The 22785-nt window shown below is 34.9% G+C and overlaps 1 protein-coding gene and 1 pseudogene across 6 annotated transcripts; one reads left to right on the forward strand and one right to left on the reverse strand.

Annotated features, from left to right (window-relative positions):
* Window positions 1–6493: 6493 nt before the first annotated feature.
* On the reverse strand, window positions 6494–20804 carry LOC149793508 (uncharacterized). Of its 6 annotated transcripts, none has more exons than XM_089967491.1 (4): window positions 20687–20804; window positions 11931–12028; window positions 11421–11537; window positions 6494–8035 (listed from the first exon to the last, which is right to left on the reverse strand). In XM_089967491.1, exons 2-4 carry the CDS (start codon window positions 11947–11949, stop codon window positions 7827–7829), a joined length of 345 nt encoding a protein of 114 aa, XP_089823617.1. In that variant the 5' UTR covers window positions 11950–12028; window positions 20687–20804; the 3' UTR covers window positions 6494–7826. The 6 variants fall into 6 exon arrangements, with proteins under 6 accessions (XP_089823617.1, XP_089823618.1, XP_089823616.1 ...); XM_089967492.1 differs by lacking the exon at window positions 20687–20804 and adding an exon at window positions 20526–20671; XM_089967490.1 differs by lacking the exon at window positions 20687–20804 and adding an exon at window positions 13203–13411.
* On the forward strand, window positions 14397–19206 carry LOC149793509 (uncharacterized; annotated as a pseudogene).
* Window positions 20805–22785: the final 1981 nt, after the last annotated feature.

The following is a 22785-nucleotide window of genomic DNA, read 5'->3' on the forward strand; positions in this document are numbered from 1 at the left end:
TGGAACTGACTCAGATGATGAACCATGTACTGTGGAATCCTTTCCTCGCTTCATGGTCATCCAATCAAAAGATGAAACCAAATCCCTAGCCGCACTATCGCCATTTATAATCGAAAAGACTATACTTGGATTAGTCGGCAAACCAAAAAGCGTTATAAAGATCAAATCGGGTGGTCTGCTTGTGGAGTGCAAACGTAAAGCACATACTTTGAACATTACAAAATTAAGATCTTTCATGACGTTCCAGTAACTTGTTTTGCACACACCCCATAAAGCTGCACAATAGGTTTGGAGACTTTGAGGATATGGATGCAGAAGAATCTGCTCCATGTCCTCAAGGAGGCTCCAGACCTAACAACAAAAAATACACCCCCGTACTTCCTCCAGATAAATAACCAAACAGATTGCCTCCGCGAAAGGTCTAACCTAGCTCCAGAATCTTCAATATAAACGTGTAATGAAGAACACCATCATACAATGGAACTGTAGAGGACTTAAAGCCAACTACCATGATATTCTTCTGCTTTTAAACGAACATGATCCTGCAGTACTTATGTCTTCAGGAAACATTTTTGAAAGATACGAATAACATCACACTTAAAAACTACTCTCCGTTTAAAAACTACTCTCAAAATGTTGACAGGGCCTCAGGAGGAGTCTCTGTTATTGTGAACAACAGAGCTCCTCATAGTGTCATCCCTTTAGACACAAATTTACAAGACATTGCTGTGAGCGTCACTCTACATTGAGTGATTACCTTTTGTTCTATTTACATACCACCAAACACCAACCTAGTACCAAACGAATTAGACAACCTTGTTCAACAACTCCCCGCAGCCTTTGTTTTACTCAGGGATTTTAATGCCCATAACATTTTATGGGGTTCAAATCACATAAGTGATAGAGATCACAAAATAGAAGACTTCATTTCCAGACAAGATTTGTGTCTATATAATACCAAATCAACGACATATTTACACCCAGGAATGGGTACACACACATGTATCGATTTGGCAATTTGTTCCCCATCGCTGCTTTTGGACTATGAATGGAAGGTCGCTGATGACCTCCACAGCAGTGATCTCTTTCCAATCTCTCTTAACAACACCGACGTTACAATTGACGAAGCAATTCCACACTGGAATTTAAAGAAAGCCGACTGGGCCAAATTTGAAACACTTTGTACAACTAGACTTAACAGGGATACTGTTTTAAACAACAATAACCCTTTTCAGTATTTTACTTTTGTTTTAATCGACATTGCAGAAGAATCCATTCCCAAGTCCTCACCAAACAGTAAAAAACTCTCAAAAGCGTGGTTCACAAAAGAATGTAAAGAGGCCATTAGACAGCGCAGAGAAGCACTGAAAACTTTTAATAATCGTCCAACGCCCGAAAATTTAACTAAGTACTATATTGTTCGGGCCAAAGTCTGCTGCACGATTAAAGAAAGTAAAAGAGCATCATGGAAAAAGTATGTTTCCACTCTAAATTCTCGTTCCTTTATAAAGAAAGTTTGGGACACGATCCGCAAAATAAATGGAAAGGGAAAATACAATTCGTTTCGACATCTCAAACTAAACAACAAGAATATCAATTCCAAACATGACATAGTTAATATACTTGCTGATAGCTTCTCCAAAAATTCATCATCCTCTAATTATTCAGAAGCATTCAGAAGATTAAAAACTCATAAAGAAAAGACACGGTTGAAATTCACATCAAATAACTCAGAAAGTTATAATCAACCGTTTACACTGTTTGAGCTGATGGAATCTCTGAATAAGGCCCATGATACATCCACAGGGCCTGACGAAATACATTACCAGTTTTTGAAACACCTCCCAGAACCTTCATTAACAGTCCTTCTGGAAATTTTCAATAATTTATGGATTATTGGTAATATACCAAAAATTTGGAAAGAGGCAACAGTATTACCAGTTCCCAAACCCGGTAAAGATAGTGCAGATCCTAACAGCTATCAACCAATTGCACTCACAAGCTGTGTGTGCAAAACGATGGAATGAATGATCAATTCTCGGCTTGTCTGGTACTTGGAAACTAACAATTTGATATCTCCTTTCCAAAGTGGCTCTCGATATGGCCGGAGCACCAACGATCATCTGGTTAGACTAGAAACATTCATTCGCGATGCATTTTTCAAGAAAGAACACTTAGTAGCGGTTTTCTTTGAATTAGAAAAGGCCTATGACACGACATGGAAGTACGGGATACTAAATGACCTGCACGATCTAGGTCTAAAAGGCCATCTGCCCTCTTTCATATCCAACTTTCTCTCAGACAGAGAATTCAAGGTACGAGTGGGCTCTACCCTCTCACATCTGCACGAGCAAGAGATGGGTGTGCCCCAGGGCAGTATTTTATCTGTGACACCTTTCAATATCAAAATTAATAGCATAACCAAGTGTTTGACTCCTGGTGTGGATTGCTCGCTATATGTCGATGATTTTCTCATATGTTATCGATCGAAACACATGCATACAATTGAAAGACAACTTCAGCAAAATATAAACAAGATTCAAAATTGGGCCAGTGCAAACGGTTTCAAATTCTCTTAGTCCAAAAGAGTATGTATGTATTTCTGTCAGTTACAAAGACATCACGATGAACCTCACCTCACGCTGGATGGAACACCTATTACAGTTGTTGAGGAAACAAAATTTTTAGGTATTATCTTTGACAGAAAACTGACTTTTATTCCACACCTAAAGAACTTGAAAGCTAAATGCTTAAAAGCACTTGACCTACTTAAAGTAGTAGCGCACACTGACTGGGGTGCTGATAGAAAAGTCATACTCAATTTATATAGAACATTTATACGCTCCAAACTGGACTATGGTTGCGTTGTGTATGGTTCAGCCAGAAAATCATATTTGAAAATGATTGATCCAATTCATCATCAGGAAATAAGACTGGCTCTGGGAGCATTTAAAACATCCTTTTGTGAAAGCCTACTAGCTGAAGCGAACTAACCACCATTATCGCATCGTAGAGAAATGCTTTCCGCACAGTATGCTCTCAAATTAAAATCAAACCCTCTTAATCGTGCTTTTTCGGCTGTTTTTCAACCTAAATACATAACCTTGTACAAAAATAAACCAAACGCCATACCTTCCTTTGGCATTAGAATATCATCCAGCCTTGACAGTACAAAAATAGATCTTTCTAAAATTCAAAAAATGTCCATCTCCGAAACACCACCCTGGCTAATTAAACAACCAAAAGTACTTTTTTACGCTGCACAATGGGAAAAATCAGAGACAAGTACTTCTGTCTTCCACAACTCTTATCATGAACTCCTCTCCGAATTTAAAAATTACACAAGAATTTACACGGATGGATCAAAGGATGAGGAAAAGGTTGCTGCAGCCATCATTTGTGGAAATAACACAACGCAAGTTCGCTTAACAAATGGAACATCAATTTTTTAACTGAAATCAGAACAATAGACCTTGCTCTGCAACATATCGAAAACAAACGTATTTTAAACAGCTTCATCTTTTCCAACTCACTATCAGTACTTCAGTCACTACACAATAGAAAACTGGATAATCCATTGTTGAAAAACATACTCATCAAAAATACTGAACTGAGTGTCTCCCACAATATAATATACTGTTGGTTACCTAGCCATATTGGTATTAAAGGTAACGGAAAAGCGGATCGCACTGCTAAAATGGCCCTTACTCAAGAACCATCTGATTTTAAAATACCGTATACTGATTTTAAACCTGTATCAGAAAGTCCTTTCGTCAGAAGTGACAGGCATCATGGAATGATGCCATGAATAACAAACTTCATGCAATCAAGCCAACTCTAGGAGAATGGACTCCTTCCTACAGAACCATGCGAAGGGAGGAGGTAGTCATTGCAAGAATCCGAATTGGTCATACTTATATCACCCACTCCCACATACTAAAAGGTGAAGACCCACCAGAGTGCATTTCTTGCAATGAACCATTCACTGTTAAGCACTTTATGATAGAGTGTTTTGACCTGCAACCTACGCGCGATCGTTATTACATAGTGAATGACGTGAAAGAACTTTTAGATACTATAAACATCACTCGTATTATAGAGTTCCTGAAAGCAGTAAATATTTACTCTAAACTCTAACTTTTATGCTATCACCTTGTGCAGTTTTATGCAATATATATACCGTCCCATTTTAATACCTTTTCATCATTTTTCAGTAACATTTACATCCCCCGTTGATCGGGAAGCTTTATTTTGCACCGTTACCATCTTACCGATTTAATTTCAAACATTTGTTCTTTTATATCGCTGGTCGATATAGGACCTTTTATAATTTTTAAAAGATTATACAAATAACACTTTGTTTGGCGCTAAATAGCCTAACAGTGCTGATGCGCCATTAAAAATAAAATCAATCAATCAATCAATGTCCTTGCCTATTTTACATACCTACATCGACTACACAATATCCTCTCTTAATTTACAGTCCCACATCACCTACATAATATCAATCTGCATGTCCACACGTTGTATACTTAATGTCCTCGATTAATTTACATTTACAGGTCGCTTACATAATATTTTCACTAACTTAATTTGGATACCCAAAGTTTTAAACTTAATGTCTTCACTTAATTAACATACCCACAATGCATGCAAAGTGTCATCGGTGAATTTACATACACCAGTTGTATACTATTATCTAATAATTTGAAAAAGATCAAGCTTTTATTATCCTGCATAGCTAAAAAATGAATTAGACATTTCACATAAATAGAAGTGTGTATTTATTTGCAAAAGTACAACATCAGCTGCAAAATATTTATATCTTCAGTTAGTGGCAAAACATTCATAACTTTTGATGGTCATATCCAGTTAGTGGCAAAATATTTTTAACTTCTGATGGTAGTGCCCAGTTAGTGGCAAAACATTTTTATCTTCAGATGGTAGTACCCAGTTAGTGGCAAATATTTATATCTTCTGACGGTAGCACCCAGTTAGTGGCAAAACATTTATATCTTCAGACGGTAACAACTAAGAAGTAACAACATAATATTCCTAAAGTCTCGTATTTTTTCTAAAGATTTTAGTTGAAGAGACTTCTGTTTTGCTAATTTGCACTTACATTAAACAATCATCCGAATATGAGCAAAAATGCCCCCCCCCCAAAAAAAAAACCAAAGCAAAAAAACAAAAAAAAACACACACCTCCCCCCCAATAAAAATAAAAGCAGAAGAAAAGGCATGGTTACAAATATCAGTTTTGGATGCCTCAGTAGAAATGAACTGAAACTTGGCATTCTTCCATGGTTGAAAACTGAAAAGTAAATATTAATTTAATATACAAGTGGGGCATATTCTGGCCTGAAGGGGTATGGTCTGGCCCAGGCTATTTTACACCCTCGGGCATAGTTTAGCCTAGGACACTTTATCCCCCGGAGTATACTCTGGCTTAGGGCCAAACTATACCCGGGTTTAATCTGGGCAAGGGTTAATTTGGCCTGCTACACCGGGAAAACCCCCAGAAAGAACCACCGACCCATGAGAAACTACTGGCAGGCAATCTCACATACCCACATTGGCCAAATCTGAGACTCGAACCCACGCCGACAGAGGTGAGATGGCAGTGATCCATAACGGAGAGTGCTTTAGACCACTTGGCCACTCGGGGCCCACCTGGAGAAATGTAAAACAGACAACAGGTTGTAGCAGTCATGTGGTTTGAGGAACATGCAAGGATTTTATGAGCACTCGATATACATTGCTATATTATGTTTACATCTGGTACATTTTGGTCATACAACTAAATCGTATATTTTTGCTTCAAGGCCGTCAACCCTCATTTGCTTTGATGTACATGATGATCCAACTTGTGGTTTCTGCCTACTGTGTAATAGGGTCAGTGATACCATATTCTTATGATGCATCAATGGTGTTTGGTTAAACAGAGCAACCAAATCGAGTCTGGAATTAGTTTTGTGCTGTATTCTTCATTATCAATGCAAAGTGAAAACCTGTCGATGTAAAAATTTTTGACTTAAGAATGAAAAGTAGTTCATTATCTACTTTTCCAGTTGTAAGATGCTTATAATGAAAATGATATTAAACATTGCTTGGAAACAAAGTCGAGTGAACAAAACCATTTGCAGGTGTATGCATCAGAATAGTAGCTGACGCTGAGAGCGAAGATGCCAATGAAGAACATGCTGTAGAAGAAAGCAGATTTCTATATGTATACAACTAGATTCTGCCTATGTATTTTGCTGGATGTTAATGGAACACAAAGTGGCATAACTCAAGAAGCTGACTGACCTAAAATATACCACTTAGCAGTGTGTAATGGACTGAAATATGGAATTGAGTAATGTATGCACCTTCCACATTTGTGGCAGAGAAAAAACAAAGAGGAAAGAAAGATGCCTTTACTGCATTTTATTACTTCATATTTTCTTTTCTTGAACAAGTAACACAACATGAAACAGATAATAAAAAAAGATTTCTAACTAAAGTTTATTTGCATCAAGACTTCATATGGGCATTTAGATACTATACTAAATAGAAAAACAAAACAAAATAATGTGAACATTTTTAAGCACCGTACCTTTTAATATAATACTTTTGAAGCATGTAACTACAACTGTTGAAAACGTCATACTTCAAAAAAAAATTCTACATATTTTCTGTATAAATGTTAAGCCTCTTTGTAATGTGGCTAAATAAAAAATTCACAATGATAGCTATTAGTGTAACATGCATACTAACTGGACTACATCTTTATTACTATAATATTACAGTTCAAATTTATAACACACTGAACCTACAAATAAATTAAAACAATGATATACACATTTCCTATTGATATAATAAAGAAAGCTTATACTTGTTTTAATAAAAATAACTCGTAAGGCTTAAGAATTAATTATTTGATGTGAAAAATTCAGACCACCCCATATCCATGTTATGAAATCTGACATTGTGTACATCGGGTCGATATGAGCATCTTTTCAGTGACAGGTGGTTTTCAAATAACCAATGACATTGTCCGACAAGCAGTCCATTATGAGAACAATGAAGTCAGCAACCAAGCTTTACTTTTTATAGCAAGAGCATTTATCAGTTTCCACAGTAAAGCATACAATGTATTTGGTTCATCAACTATTGTGAATAATTTGGAAGAAAACCTTCTTGCACACAATGAAATTAAATCTTAGCTTGCAGTCAACAGCAGTGCTTTACTGCTTGTAATAAACTGATGAAGAAACTAGCTTAAATGCATGAAGCACTGTTTTTAAGTCTTCAGTGGCATAAAAAATGTCAGCTGCCAAATCACACGGCTTACTCTATGACATCTGGATATTGTTTGCTATGTGATGTTGCCACTGACAGCTTATACCACAATATACTCAACAACAAAATTAAACTTTTAAGTCTGTTAAATTAAATCTGACAAAATACACAAACATATCTGTTTGCAGATACAGCTTTATAAGAATCATTGGTTCTCATGCACTGGTAATGAATCCAGAAGTCTCCACACTGATAACAACCAATCTGAAAAGATGTACAAAATCAGATAAAATACCAACTAACTTGTACACATCAAGATTCATAACATTCAGTCCAAAAATACTGAAAACATCTTAAAGTCTTGTATTGTTTGAAAAATATCAGCATTATAAAGGAAATAGCAAATGTGCATTAGACACTATCTGAAAAGGTCCAGTAAAAATGAAAATTGATATCAATATTAATTTATGGAACTGACATGTTCTCATTATACATCCTGAATTCTGTACGCTGACAGTTACTGAAATTTAAAAATTCCATTGTCAGATACTAGGACAGCATATGATGGTAGCTGATTGACCTATTCCACCTGATGATTCTTCCTCCTGGTGGTCCTGACAGGGTGTACCTAACAGCTCAACTGGATCTTTCTCCGTGTGGATATGATGGGAGAGAGCTGGATGCTCCATCTCTCCATCCTCTTCCACCATGTCACCCTGACAAGTGGCAGCCTCATTACCATTCATGAACACTATAAATAAAAGAATAGCTGATTGTCAATATACTATTTAAACAAAATAATAAATTTTTAGACTTTGTCAACTTATGAGCCATAACTGGAAATAATTACAGATTACTTTAATATAAAAGAAAGAAAATAATAAAAGTCAATACCCCAGACCTGCCAGCCCTGACGAGTCCGCCTCAGTAAGGCAGTCGATTTTTCCATAAGTTTAACCAGTTTTCAGTACAGTGTAAAAAAAATATCAAAAGCCGTTATTGTAAAGCTTGAAAACATAATTAAAAGTTCAGTATTCGAAACCTGCAGCAAAAATAAACATTATGTTCAACTGAAAAGTTTGTAAAGTAAACATAGACCTTATTGCTACTAGTACAGTTGCACAAATGCACATTCCAAACCCTATGCAGCTCGATGGCTTGCGGCCATCTCTCAACTTTACCTAATTCTTATCTTTTTCCATTTCACATGACGACAGCAAACATATCTCTGGCACAAGTGATACTCAAATTGGCATGTGATGTCCAATAAACGTAATTGTGTCCATTCCAGCTTTATATTCATAAGAATCTGAATAGTCCTTTTTATTCATATGTGTTGATTATTAACACTTTTCAAGAGACTTATTTTCCCGATTTGTCTTAAACATGCATCTCTTGCTGGATGCAATTTTTAAAAAAAATTATAAAATCAACAGTTTAATCATGATGACACAGTTTAAAGCATCTGTTAGTCGGTTTCGCTGAATAATTTCACTAATTCTAATATAAAACCTGGATCCAAATCAAATACAGATGAACAAATCTTCCGGATTTTTCAGCATTGATCATATTTCTATAATTTTTGCTTTGATGCTCTAAGTCCGTATTTTAAGGGCAATTTTCATAAGACTTATGGCAAAATTGTAAGGGTTGGATAGTCTGATACCCTACATGGCATTTAAATATGTTGCAAACGTTAAAGAAAATGGCTAAAGCGGACTGGTCATCACTGACTTGATATTACCATAGTAACAAGCAACAAACTGGAGTTCATGAAATGCTTTCAGTATATACTCTTTTAAATGCTTTTGATTGAATATTCATTGCAATTTTTTTCTGATAAAGTTGTGTAATGGTCTTTCTTTTTTTTCCTAATGGTGGCATCAGTAATATAAATGTGAAGGAACTTTGAGCTTGAATAAGTTCATAACATACACACAGACCGGGTCCAATAAGTTATATGGGAAAATCCTTTACCTACCACTAGTATATATAATATTTTTTATGATGCAGACAAAATATATATACAAAATTATGTCATATATATTCAGCTGCTCCTATAATATTAACACCTGCATATCACACCAAACTTTTAATTACAAATTCTTTAATAAACCATCATCCTAATGTATATGCATACTGTAAACATGTAAGCATGGTAACTGTAGTAGATAAATCAGAGTCAATGCTGTTACAGCCTGCTAGCTATTGCCATTGATAATGGAACAGAATTTTTTTTCTTGCATGTTGACAAAAAAGAATGCACTCTTCATTTTTCAACCAACTGTGGAAAAAAGTCTGGAAATTCAAGGTGGAAGATAGTCAAGGTTTGATATCCATGTTTGCAATATGACAATGTACAGGAGTCCCCCTCTTGAACGGCCCCCTGACCAGCGGCCCCCTGCTCTTTACGGCCAGAATCCGTTGGCACTGACGAGTTTGTTCAAAAGTACCCCTCGCGAAAGGCCACCCGGCTAACACGACCAGCATATTAGTGCAATCATATAAAATATGCCCCTCACAAGCGGCCGCATTTTATTTGAATATGTATCCAGAACCAGTATTTTATTCATAACGTGTGTTAAGTAATCTGATTTCTGTTTCTCCAATTTCAGGTTTTCGTTACTGAAAGAAGTGCTGAGTGAAGTACATTTACCACTAAGGTTAATATTATATCATTTATGCCTCACGAGAAGCCAAATTTATTCCATAAAAACCGAGAAAGACTCAAATTTTAATCCATACAAAAGGGTACGTACATTTAATCCAATTAGCCTTACTGTTGTGTTATCATAAGATGCCCGGATTAGTCACTCTGATAATTGTTAAGATTACAATTATTGAACAGTAGTAACAGCTGAGAAGTGGCAGTATCAATGTACAATACCCAAGTCAGCAGGAAAATGGTTTGATAGCCTTTATGGCTTCCATTAGTAAGATGTTGAGCTTGTTCACTTTGATAATCAGCGGCTATTACTACTGACAATAATTGTCAAAATTATGAATCCTAACGACTGCGAGGTCAAATCTGCGTGATGTTAATGGTACATATCGCAGCCGTTTTGGCTTCTCTCACTTAGTGTAAAGAAATGTATAAAAACAATAGGGTACCAGACTGCGACTAACAAATCATGTGATAAGATCACTTCCTTTAGAAACACACGGCAATTTGTTTAGATGCATACAAAATTGTTTTATCAGTATTGTAGTTGGCAACATGAATAACTTACTGCAAAAAGATCAACATGTCATTCAGGAAAATAAAAGTTCTCAGTTTAGAAGAGAAAGTGAAAGTAATTCAACTGACGGGGGGGGGGGGGGTGTCAAGGATCCTTGCAGAAAACTAATGTCAGGAAGACTCAAATAAACAATATCGTGAAAGATAATGAAACAATTCTGCAGAAGTGGGAAGGTGAAATGGACAGAGAAAGGAAGATTGTTTGAGCCAGGAGGCATTTGCATCATGATTTGAATGACAAGAAAAAACAACAATTTTGTCAGTTGAATTAGGATATGACGACTTTACTGCAAGTAACGGATGGTTGCACAGATTTCAAGTGCGACACAATATTAAGTGTTCTGTCCTTAGTGGAGAATCAGCTGATGTTAATAATGAAGTTGAAGAAGATTGGAACAAAAGACTAAACGATATATGCAGGGGATATGACAGCAAGGATATTTTTAATGTGACGAGACTGGTTTGTTTTTTAGACTGTTACCAACAAAGTGACAGATGATGTGATCTGTAACATAATTATAAAGACAGTTTTAAAACTATATCCATGGTTATACATAACATTCTTTTGAAAATGATGACGCAGTTTGTTTTACATTTATTTCACATCATGCATTTTTTGATTTTTTAATGAAAATATTAAATATTTAAAATTAAATGTAATTGTGACTTTCTTCATATGTATTTACTATTTGCATTTGTCATCCCCCTCTAGAAAGGCCACCCGCATTATAAGGCCACTTCCCTGCTGCATTAGGGGTGGCCTTATAAGAGGGGGACTACTGTATTTGTCATTAATAACTTATGAATGACAGAAACAAATGATTTCTTATGGCCAAAAAGGGGACCAATCGCACACAAATTTATTCCAGGAAGTTAAAATACATATCCTTATACTCACCATAAATTCCATTCCTCCTGAGTATTGCTGGTATTAGGAAAACAGTCATGTCCCACCTGTACATTACTGAATCAGCATATGGCAATGCAAGAGGCTCCACTGTTTGTCTTGCAACATCTATGAAAATATATTAAAAAAGTTTGATAAGTGCTGTACCCGACAATTCTCACTCTATTAAATACTGTTAACATGATTGAACAACAGGAACATTTAAGTACTGTTAAACTTGTTCAGCAACAGTCTCTGTACTCGGCTTTGACAATAACCAGCAAAAAACATCTGCACCAATACCACATTAAAAAAATATGAAACTCTTAAACTTACGGAGTATAAAAATAGTTACATCTCTATGATGGATTAAATTGCAGTCATGCCTAGTGCAGAGCAATCAAATTTCTAAAAATTTTATGAAAAAAACTAAATTACAACCAACATTTAAAAGATCATTTTCATGATTTTCTTACATCTTTAAAATAACTGTGCATGGTAAAAATATTTATGGTAACTAACCATTTCGTTGACTGGGCATGTACAGCCGACCCAAAGAAACTCCTCGACTTTGTCCACCACGATAGGACTATCAGCAAAAGCACTCATGTGATCAGGTGCTGAAATAAAATTTATCATCAATTTAAAAAAAAAAAAATGATAATATAAATCTCAAGCTAGATTTTATACTGAAGTACTTTTAGCATCTTTTCTAAATTGAAAACAATGCATCACATCATGTATTTAAATCAAAACTCAATAAACGATAAAGATGTTTACTTGTGTTATTTCGACCCATTGTATGCTGCAGATTTGCATTTCTGCAAAAGTTTATCATTTATTTGTCCTTGGGTGCCAAATTTTGCAAACAAGAATACTTTCCAGGGTTAATGCCGACAGGCTGGCTCTTTGGCTGGTTGTTTTTTTCTGACCATTGAGAATGCTCCCTCGGCATTGTTGTTGCTGCAGTACTCTCCCAAGGGTTGGAACAACAGTTGGCCAGATCCATCCTTTATTTCCCTGACAGCAACCCACTAGAGGATGACTTACGTATTCATGTGAACACTGCAGATGTGTCTGAACAATCTTTACTTTCATTTAAGGACCTGGCCTTTTTCTCCAACCGAATGGAAGGATCAATACTGATAATCTGCATAGATAGTTTCATCTTTACCAAATCTACAATTCTGACGCAGAATTGAATGTGGAAAGAGCCGATCATCAGTGGAAGAATGCATGAGAGGCCCTGCAAGTCATTGGACGAATGAAAGCAAACTGTAGCAAGGTATCTTTGCTGACTTTGTAAATAGTTCCCAAAGCTAGCCTGTCAATTGATAGAGGTCACACTAGGTCAGTGTGTTTGTCTAATGGTGCCGTATAGAATAGCTATAAAGGTGATCTGATAAGGACAGAGGCTGGCTGGTGCGTGTTCTCTAGGCAGTAATATTGTTATAGGCTTCAGATGTAAGGTTAATGACCTTGTGATCTTGGAAAAGATTGTAATATGTCACTGTCATGAACAGTGATAGGGTGGATAGAAAAATCTGAGAAAATCTAGAAGTTAAGTTAGTATAAGAGAGTCCATTGTAACCACAGGCACTTGATTCTGTGGAAACTAATGCGTATACTCACTATATAACACAAGGTACCTAACTCTCGCCGGTCAAAATCTGACCCCTCGATGACTCAGATCTAAATTTCCAATACTATCTACGCATTCAGTCATTCATAACGTACACAACAGTAAAGAAGACAATCCCCACCTTTCATCCATTACCATTTAAGCAACCTTACTGATTCGGAAGGGCCAATTTTGCGAAAAGTGTATCCGTTGCTTCGTTTATTCCACACACAGACACAACTGCCTTGGTCCAACTTCCGGTCCACTTCGGAGTAAATGCGAAATGATCGTGATTGCTTCAGTGATTGGTTCTTTCACTCAATGAGTCTTTTCAAACATCGCTGTCAATCGCTACATCTCGGCTTAACCCGGCAAATATGTAATCGGAATATCCACGGTATTTTATGTTAAGTCGTTTCGCTGTTCCGATCTTTACATGTGCTCAAAACTATGTGACACTTGCCAGGAAAATATTTAACAATATTTCTTGACGTGTTGAATTTTTTCATAGCGCTTTCAGAATAGCTATAAAGGTGATCTCTGGTTGTAATTAAGAAAAAAAAATTATCTTTATAATTGAAGAAATATTTTTTTATCTTTATAATTGTAGACTTATTTAATTGATAGTTAAGTAATTACCCGAATTTCAACTGACATGGATTAACTTGGTTAGTTCTTGTGTAGTTATTTGTCACTAATTTGCATACCCAAACACAAAATTGAATATCATATAGAATTTAAATTGTCAAGAAGAAACAAAAAGGATTAACTCACAGGCATTTCTCGTATATTTTTTTGTGTGTGCATTAAATGATAATTTATTAAATTTTAGTTTATGCAAAACTTGATGATCTTGAGTTATTGTAGGTGCATATTGCCATTGTTCAAATGGGGTTTGTCTGTTAATGACCATTGAGGGAGGAATTGGTGGAGTGGTAAGATGATGTAATGCCAAATTATAAGGCTTAGTCATTGGCTAACACTTGGAAAGGATTGTTGTATATGTACCCTGAAATTGAGAGGCAAACAGGGAATTATGCAAGAGACTGTCATTAGACTCTTACTTGCTGTCTTCATGGGGCTTGTTGGAGGATTGGGGGGGGGGGGCAGAGCAGAACTATTCTAGTTCGTTGGCATTGGCAGTATAATTCAAAGAGCCAACCAAATTAGATAATATTATGTAACATTGCATGATCATATGGAGTACCATGTGACACTTCTCTGGTTTATCAAATGTACAGACAATATTGAGTTTCACTTCTCTGGATTTTCAAAGGTACAGACAATAAATGTTGAGTTTCACTTCTGGATTTTCAAATGTACAGAAAATGGATTTTGAGTGTCTTAATCAAACTTTTATTGTGGATCTGTGCTGTAACAACTTACTCTTTGTAAATGAAAGCTATTTTATTTTGGTAAACTTCACTTGTTTAAGCACTGTATATGTGTTTTGAATGTAAAATGAATAAAGCACAACTATTTGCTGTTGAAAAGGCTGTTGAGGGCCACAATATCATTTTGTTAGGCCAAAGTGGGACTGGCAAAAGTTTTGTGGTTAAGGAAATACAAAAGAAATTGTCAGCAGCAGGTAAAAATGTCAGTGTAACAGGCACAACAGGCATTGCAGCACTGAATGTGAAAGGATGCACAGTACATTCCTGGTCTGGGATTGGTGATGGCAGATATGACAATGATGAACTATGTAGAAAACTTCTCACTGATGAACATTTTGATTCCTATAAACAAAATAGTTTGAAAGCAGACTGTCTGATAATTGATGAAATTTCTATGCTTTCACTGAAACTTTTTGAACAAATTGAATATGTATGTAGAATGATTAAACATCCAGATTTATATTTTGGAGGTATACAGGTTATCGCAAGTGGGGACTTTTTTCAGCTTCTACCTGTACCTGACCCATTGACATCTGATTCGGGTGAATATTGTTTCAAATCCACCATTTTCACAATGGTATTTGGGCATAAAATTGTCCTTGATGAGGTCATAAGACAAGATGAATTGGATTTCATAAAAGCTATCAATGATGTTTCAAAGGGAGAAATCCCTGATGATACCAAAAACTTGATCTTGAGGCTGTAGAGACCTCTCCCACCTGGAGATGACCCAATAAGACTTTGTGGACGGAACTTTGGTTGTAAAATATACAATGTATACAAACTTATGGAAATGGATGGTGTATCAAAGTGTTATCAGTCAACAGACGAGGGTGACAATAATCGGTGCAATAAGATGTGTGTTCCAAAACTGTTACACTTGCAAATTGGCTGTCCAGTTATGCTGGTCAAAAACTTAAACTCAGCACTAGTAAATGGTTTACAGGGAAATGTGGCAATGAAAGAAGACTCTGTGACAGTTGATTTTGAAAATAATTTAATTCAGTTGGGAAGAGAAACATTTACTGTTTACAGTACCATTGATAAAAAGATTGTAGCCACAAGGCATCAAATTCCACTCATTCTGTCTTTCAGCATTACCATTCACAAGGCACAAGGACTGACTTTAGACAGAGTTGAAGTTGATGCCTCAAATATTTTTGCACCAGGTCAGTTAGGTGTGGCAATAGGGAGAACAAGAAATAAAAAGGGACTTAGGGTTATCAGTTTCAATTCCAACTCTGTGATTCCACATAGCTCTTGCATATGTGAATTTTACAATACAAGTTTATACAGTTTGATTCAAGTTTAGAATGCTGTAGATATTCTGTTTCTTTATTAGAAAACCTCAGTGTGGACATTGATTTTGAAACATGTTCTGATTCTGATAACTCTGACTTTTCTGATGGAGAAATTTTAGAAGTTGATGAAATGTTGTCCACTGGGGAAGACATGCCTGCTTCATCTAGTGACCAAGAGTGTAGGTTAACCACAGTTGACTCTGACATTTTAGAGCATACAAAAATGACCCAACTTATCCCATATGATGCAATAACACCAGAGCAAATGAGATTAAAAGTAACTCTAACAGAAATCTTCAAAAAGCCACTGGAAGAGTTGAATACATTTTTTGGAATATTGTACCAAAAAATTCAAAGCATCTTTAATAAAATATATGGTAATATACAGGTCAGAAAACCAGATTCAAAGACATGGACTGAATATTATTCTGAAGTTTACCAGTTTTCAGTGTCTCAAGAATGCATCAAAATTCTTGAAAATTTCTTGAATTCTGTGCCAAATGATGATACTTTTTTGCATTTGGAAAGATTTTTGACAGAATTTGTGAAATTGTTTTGGACAAAAATACTGCTGACATTTTCAGTACCACACAAGTTACATGTGCACCTTCCATACTTGTATCAGAGCCAGGACAAGGGAAATTAAGGTATATTGCAGGTAGATGTATTGCAAAGAGTAGATACCATAATATGAAGAAAGGACAGAACAGCTTGTACACAAAGGACAAATTTAACTTGGTCAGCCAATGTTTCTTACAAGTAAAAATGTTAGATCACCTTACAACTTCAGCTGTTGATTTGGAAAACAATAGCAAGTATAAACAGACCTTGCACGAGACACAAAGAAGACAGAATATCAACCATGGTCTTACTAACATCAAGGACTCTGTATTTGACTTTTTCTTGCATGTTGACTATAAAAGGAGGCAGTATCAACATGCAGATGCATTACACTGGCATGGTGCAGGGAGTTTACAGTATTGTAAGACTGTACTACTTAAGGACGAGACACTGTTTGAAAACTGGAAGCTGCTGTACATAAAGTTTGATCCCAGTATAAGTGTCACACAAGTGGACGACACCATGATTGCTTCATGTATCAGAGATCTATATGAAGATTTGATAGGTTGTTACAGTAGAATAGGTGACAGTCAATTCAGAAAAGACACCATTTCCAGTCTTGGAAAATTGAAATCAGACAGTTTGAGAAAGAGGGTGGTCATGAGATCAAAGCACAAACACAGTAGTGATGCATTAGCCTTGGACATGAAATATATCTTGGAAGATCAGTCAGAAAATAAACTGTATTCTCACTTAAAACTGAAATCACAGATTTATGATCTGAACGCTGTAGTATTTACTAGCTTCTTGAAATCGGATCTGATTTTGCTATGTAAAGCCTATGGCATAGAAGCAGGAAATGTACAGAAGAGTGGTCTAGTTAATAAACTATGTACAGTAATACCTACTTTGAACGAAATGCCAATGCCATATTTTTTAGTACAGAATAATCCTGTTGCCAGTTCTTCGAAAGCTAGCATTAATCAAGACACTTCCAGCAAAAGTCAGCCATGTACCAGAAAAAGGAACTATTATGGGAAAAGGAAAGGGTAAAGTAAAGAAGAAAATGGAAAAATATGAGAAAAGTAACACTGATAATTCAATTTGCTCTGTATGTAAACGTCATTATGCAGAGGGTGAGTTGTGGATTCAGTGTGATTTGTGTGATGAATGGTTTGACTGGTATATAATGGTTATTGTAAGGACTGTCTTATTGCACACCTATAAAACTGATCTGGGATAATACCAGGTTATCTAATGATGATGGCATAATAATGGAACAATTTATAGGGCAGATTTAGTTTCACATTTCCAACTCACATTTACAGAATTTTGTACTTCTGTATTTATGTTTCCAATATATAACACGACATTATCTGCAATTAATATTTTTTCAGATCATAGGTAAATTTGTTTACATCATATAATTATTCAGATTTTAGATTTCAGTAGGAGCATATAGATCAGTGATGGTAAGGATTGCCTTGTCTCATGTCTCTAGATTTGCTCCCAATAACAAAGATAGCATCAGTTAAGATGATTATACAGCTATTTGTAACTCTTATGTTTTGGAATATTTATGAACATTGCATTTACTTGCTTACAAGATGAGCCCAAATGTTAAGTTCACTGACCCATATATGCCTTCACATAATATACAGTCAGATCTGGGTTTTTGCAGTTTATTAGGAATAGTAAGTAGAACCACATTGACCCTGGTCTGCAGTTATTTGCAGTTTGACTCGACATCTAAGCGATTATATATGGTTCAGTGATAAAACATAGATATATCTATGTGGATTTTGAAAGCTAGGTGTTCTGTATACTGTTACCAAGTTTGAAATTAGCCCTGTAATTAACAAATTAAATATGGCATTTTCTTTGTTCCAAGTGCACAATTCAGCTTTTCTTAGCTCACTAATTTATTTGAATACCATACCTCATAACAAAATTATAACTGATACTGGTTGAATCAATGTTAGCTATAACTTGTCAGAGGAAAATCATTTTTTGTGCTTCTTATTTTGCCCAAACCATAGGTTTTGGCAATATTGTCCTAAATTTGTGTCTTTATTCCTTTTACATTATTTGAGCATGCTAATTACTTTTGCTGTCCTTACCACCATTATTGACACACTCCTCTATTCCATATTGAATAGGGCAAGGTTGCCTGGCTCATACATTTCTTTATAGTATTTTCTCATATATTTTACAAGATGAGATTGTGAATTGACTTAAGTGTACTAATATATTAAGTTGTTTTAGTTTATGTTTAATGCAAATACTCTAGTGATATTTTACAAATATTAAGAGTTGTACATGGACAGATGATAGAAGAATGACATTACCTTTCAAAAGTAACAATCCAGCAATGCATGGTATACGACAAAGATTAAATGAGATTGAGAAAGAGAAAGATTACTGAAGTGGTACAAAAACAGATGATCATATCTCTCCTATGTGTAATAGTTTGTCAGAATGACACCCATTGTATCTGTCATAAGCTATAAATATTTCCAATCCCTACTGCACTATCTCAGGAAAATAACAAAAACACAAATATATTTTCCAATGAATTTGTCTTATTTGGATATGACATTTTTAAATGACAAGATAGTAGTCAGTAGTATGATGAATGACTACATATTGTGAACATGAAGTTTAAAATCAGTTATCCAATGCCATATATTTTTGTAATATTAATGATTTTCTATATTAACCTCCCACGTTAGTATTTTGTAGAATATAGCTCAGTGTCTTAGTTTTTTATTCTTTGTAAATAATTAAAAATATGGTATCAAAACAATTTAGCCTCTTGTCAATTTTTGTCTTGATTAATTTTATATTGTTGGACCGAGACAGTTACTTTTGGTATCCTTACCACCATCAAAACCTCACTCTTGTATTCAGTATAAAATAGAGCAAGGGTTCCATGACCCATACATTTACTTTTAATTTTACAATATTTTTGATTATGAAGTCACATAGGTGTTATATATATATATATATATATATATATATATATATATATATATATATATATATATATATATATATATATATATATATATATATATATATTTGGGTAATGGAAATACTCTAGTGATGTTTTACAAATATTAACTATTTATTTTAAATATTACTAAGACATTTTTATACTTACCCATGGATATAATGATTCAGTTGTTTTATGTAAATACATTTTTGTGATTCCAAATTAAGGACACAGTGCATTTATTCAAGAAAAACACAAGTGCAAACATAGAAATAGCCATATCAAATATGTACTTTATCACAATCATGATAATTATACTTTGTATAAAAAAAGGGCCCAGTCCAAAAGTAATGAAATGAAGATTAAATTGTTTATATATCATGGCAAGAAATATTTTTTAAATCTGTTAGAAAACTTGATATTTCGTTCACAAAAATGTGAGGACCTTATCCCCACCCATTTTTAAACACAAAATTAATAACATTTGTATACTGGCATTAGATTTGGGGGTGGGGGAGATAAAGATTAGCCAATTAAGTGGTTAAGTGTGTTATCATTTCCTCCTGAATCAAGTACCATAGGCATTGGCAGGGATGGGTGAGGGGTGAACCTAAATATAAATGTCTAGCCAGAACATACCACGTAGTAATTGTAATTTCTGCCATTTTTGATAGTATTACACTGTTCTTTTTTCTTATAATTTATTGGTGCTAAGTGGATTGTCAAGTCTGTGCCAAGAATAATTATTTCGAATTTCCCTCCTGTCGTGAAATATCTCATTTGGAATGTTTCTTATTTTATGTAAATGCATAAGGGTCATGACCGCTACGATACGCGTACAATATAGTAAATTAGTAGATTAGTTGAGATAATGTACGTAATTTTATTTTCCAATGAGCGTTAAAGAAAATAAAAGCTAAAGTTTAATTTTAATATGGATGGTTCTTATTTTCGGAATTCATTGCTTGTATACGTAATACCCAATAGTCACATTCACTCCGAAGTAGACCGTAAGTTGGGCCAAGGCAGTTGTGTCTGTGTGTGGAATAAACGAAGCAACGGATACACTTTTCGCAAAATTGGCCCTTCCGAATCAGTAAGGTTGCTTAAATGGTAATGGATGAAAGGTAGGGATTGTCTTCTTTACTGTGGTGTACGTTATGAATGACTGAATGCGTAGATAGTATTGGAAATTTAGATCGGAGTCATCGAGGGGTCAGATTTTGACCGGCGAGAGTTAGGTACCTTGTGTTATATAGCGAGTATACGCATTAGTTTCCACAGAATCAAGTGCCTGTGATTGGAACATCTAGACCGGGTTGCATGTTACAAAACTGCTTCTCCCAATCACTCCTATATTTTTTATCCAATTTCTTTTTCTTAGCTGGTTAAACGTCATCAGTTACTTCCTTTCCATCTTTTGTCACTTCTTGCTGAGAAATTTATCCGTTATTATGCTGAGATTTGCTGATAACGTTGGATAAAGAGAACCACATTGTGAAACGATCTCTTGGTATTGACGGATGAAAACCGAAATCAAGCCGGATATGGTAAAGCACTAAGAAACATACCAGATGCAGATAAGCCAGAAACAGAAACAGGGAAATGGAGTATAATGTTTTTGTATAAACATATAAGATATTTTTTTCTCAGGGAGTGGAAAAAATCAGGATTTCATCTTAAAAATTGGGTAATCGGGAGATAAGTCCATAATCGGGATTTTCCCAATCTTTTATGTAGGCTTGGCAGGTCTGCTTTATATAAAATAACTTTTTGACAATTTATTACAACAAAAATATTTAATGAACTGTTTATAAAGCGATATGCAAACGCGACAGTTACAGTTAGAGCGACAAAAAAGCAAGAAATGGTACCCTTCGTTTGATAAAGTAGGCAAAATGGATGAGACATGTGCCAACCTTAAAATAAAATGGGATATCATTCATTAGGACCATTTTCAAATGATAATTTCATGACAATCCAAATAAACATACAAATTTACCATAGGAATAGTCTCTCTATGATGCTGCCAATCATTAGTCTTTCAAACGTTTCAGCTTTCACTGGATACCTTGAAGGTGTGATAATGTTTTGTACAATTCTTTGTTGTTGGAAGATTTACTTAGGTTTTACCTTTTTCTCAGTTACTGTACTTTTAGCTACCATCCTGTGCAATAGTTATGATGTCTACAGTTATTTTTACTGGGGTAAAAAAATGTCATCATTTGTTATGTATCTATATTTTGTGAAACTTTACAGAGTTTACAAATGATAAATGGAGCTACATATGTAACTGGAACCTTTGCACATTTTACTTGTAGTCAAATATGAAAACAGAACAGGAGTTGATGTTACAGAAATGTGTTAAATTATTCTTAACCTTGCAATTAAGAAATATTATGAGATATTTACTGAGTATAGGATTATTTTCAGGTAATCCAATGCTTGCCATATTTGTTATTAGGAAAATATGAAAATAGTCAGAACATGGCAACCAGTGCAATACAAAACAGAATGCATGATGGATTGTGTTTATCTCCATAAAAACAACAATTGAGCATATGGAGATTAAATGAGTGCTTGATGCACCTATATTTGATTCAAGGTAATGAAACACATTATGTATTGGTTTCTGCCAGCTTTTAAATGACTCTATTACACGTCTTGGTGTCTACTTTATGTAAACCATGTATGGACACATCCTGGCTAAAACATCAACTCATGGGACACGAAAGCAATTCACTTAAGAAAAGCCAAAGAAGTATAATTAGAAGCAGTTTTACTGAATGAAGGTGTTTATTAACAGTGAAATTTTTGACAGAAATGGCTTATTAAGGAGGGATGAATATGAAATGCATAAAATAAAATCACCTTTCCATTCCACTCTATCACCTCGTAAAACCATCATGAAAAAATTTGGTGGCTGTTCACATTCTTTGAAGCATGCATCAGCCTAGGTAAGGAAAAAATACGAGATCTGATAAAAGCAGTTCTTGTTTCAATTCCATTGGCATCATTTATTATTACCATTCATCTCTTGAAGTAAATACAATGAAAATTGTTAAAGCTACGTTAAAAATCTAAATCACACAAACACATACACACACACAAATGCTCTCGAGACTCTATGTAACAAAAGCTTAAGATAAACGGTCCAAAAGTACTTCCTTGCTAATGTATTTACCATATATCTTCGGACACAATAAAATATTTTTTTTCCTGTCCTAGAAAGTATGGTGAAACTTTTTTTCAACTAGGTCATATATCCCAAAATTTAAGAAACAAAATAAATTTGTGGTGAATTTTTTGCTCGCCCCACCCACCGCATGTTGCAATAAGATAGATACACAAAATGCATATTCGATAAGAAAATGAAAGAAACTTACATTGTACTGTTAAAATGTATTATTCATCAGCGATTTATTAAAGACAAACTATGTGCAGGAACTTTCGTTATGTAATTTATGCACCCATACCAGAATGTGTATAGATTTGGAGAATATAA

The sequence above is a fragment of the Sinohyriopsis cumingii genome, chromosome 8 (assembly GCF_028554795.1).
Source record: "Sinohyriopsis cumingii isolate HCF-2022 chromosome 8, ASM2855479v2, whole genome shotgun sequence".
Lineage (NCBI taxonomy): Eukaryota > Metazoa > Mollusca > Bivalvia > Unionida > Unionidae > Sinohyriopsis > Sinohyriopsis cumingii.

Bases quoted from the DNA above. Each gene is read 5' to 3' on its own strand.
- LOC149793508 (XM_089967491.1), bottom strand. The intron at 8,036-11,420 runs GTGAGTATAAGG...TTTTATTTATAG, and splicing joins CAGGAGGAATGGAATTTATG to TGTTCATGAATGGTAATGAG.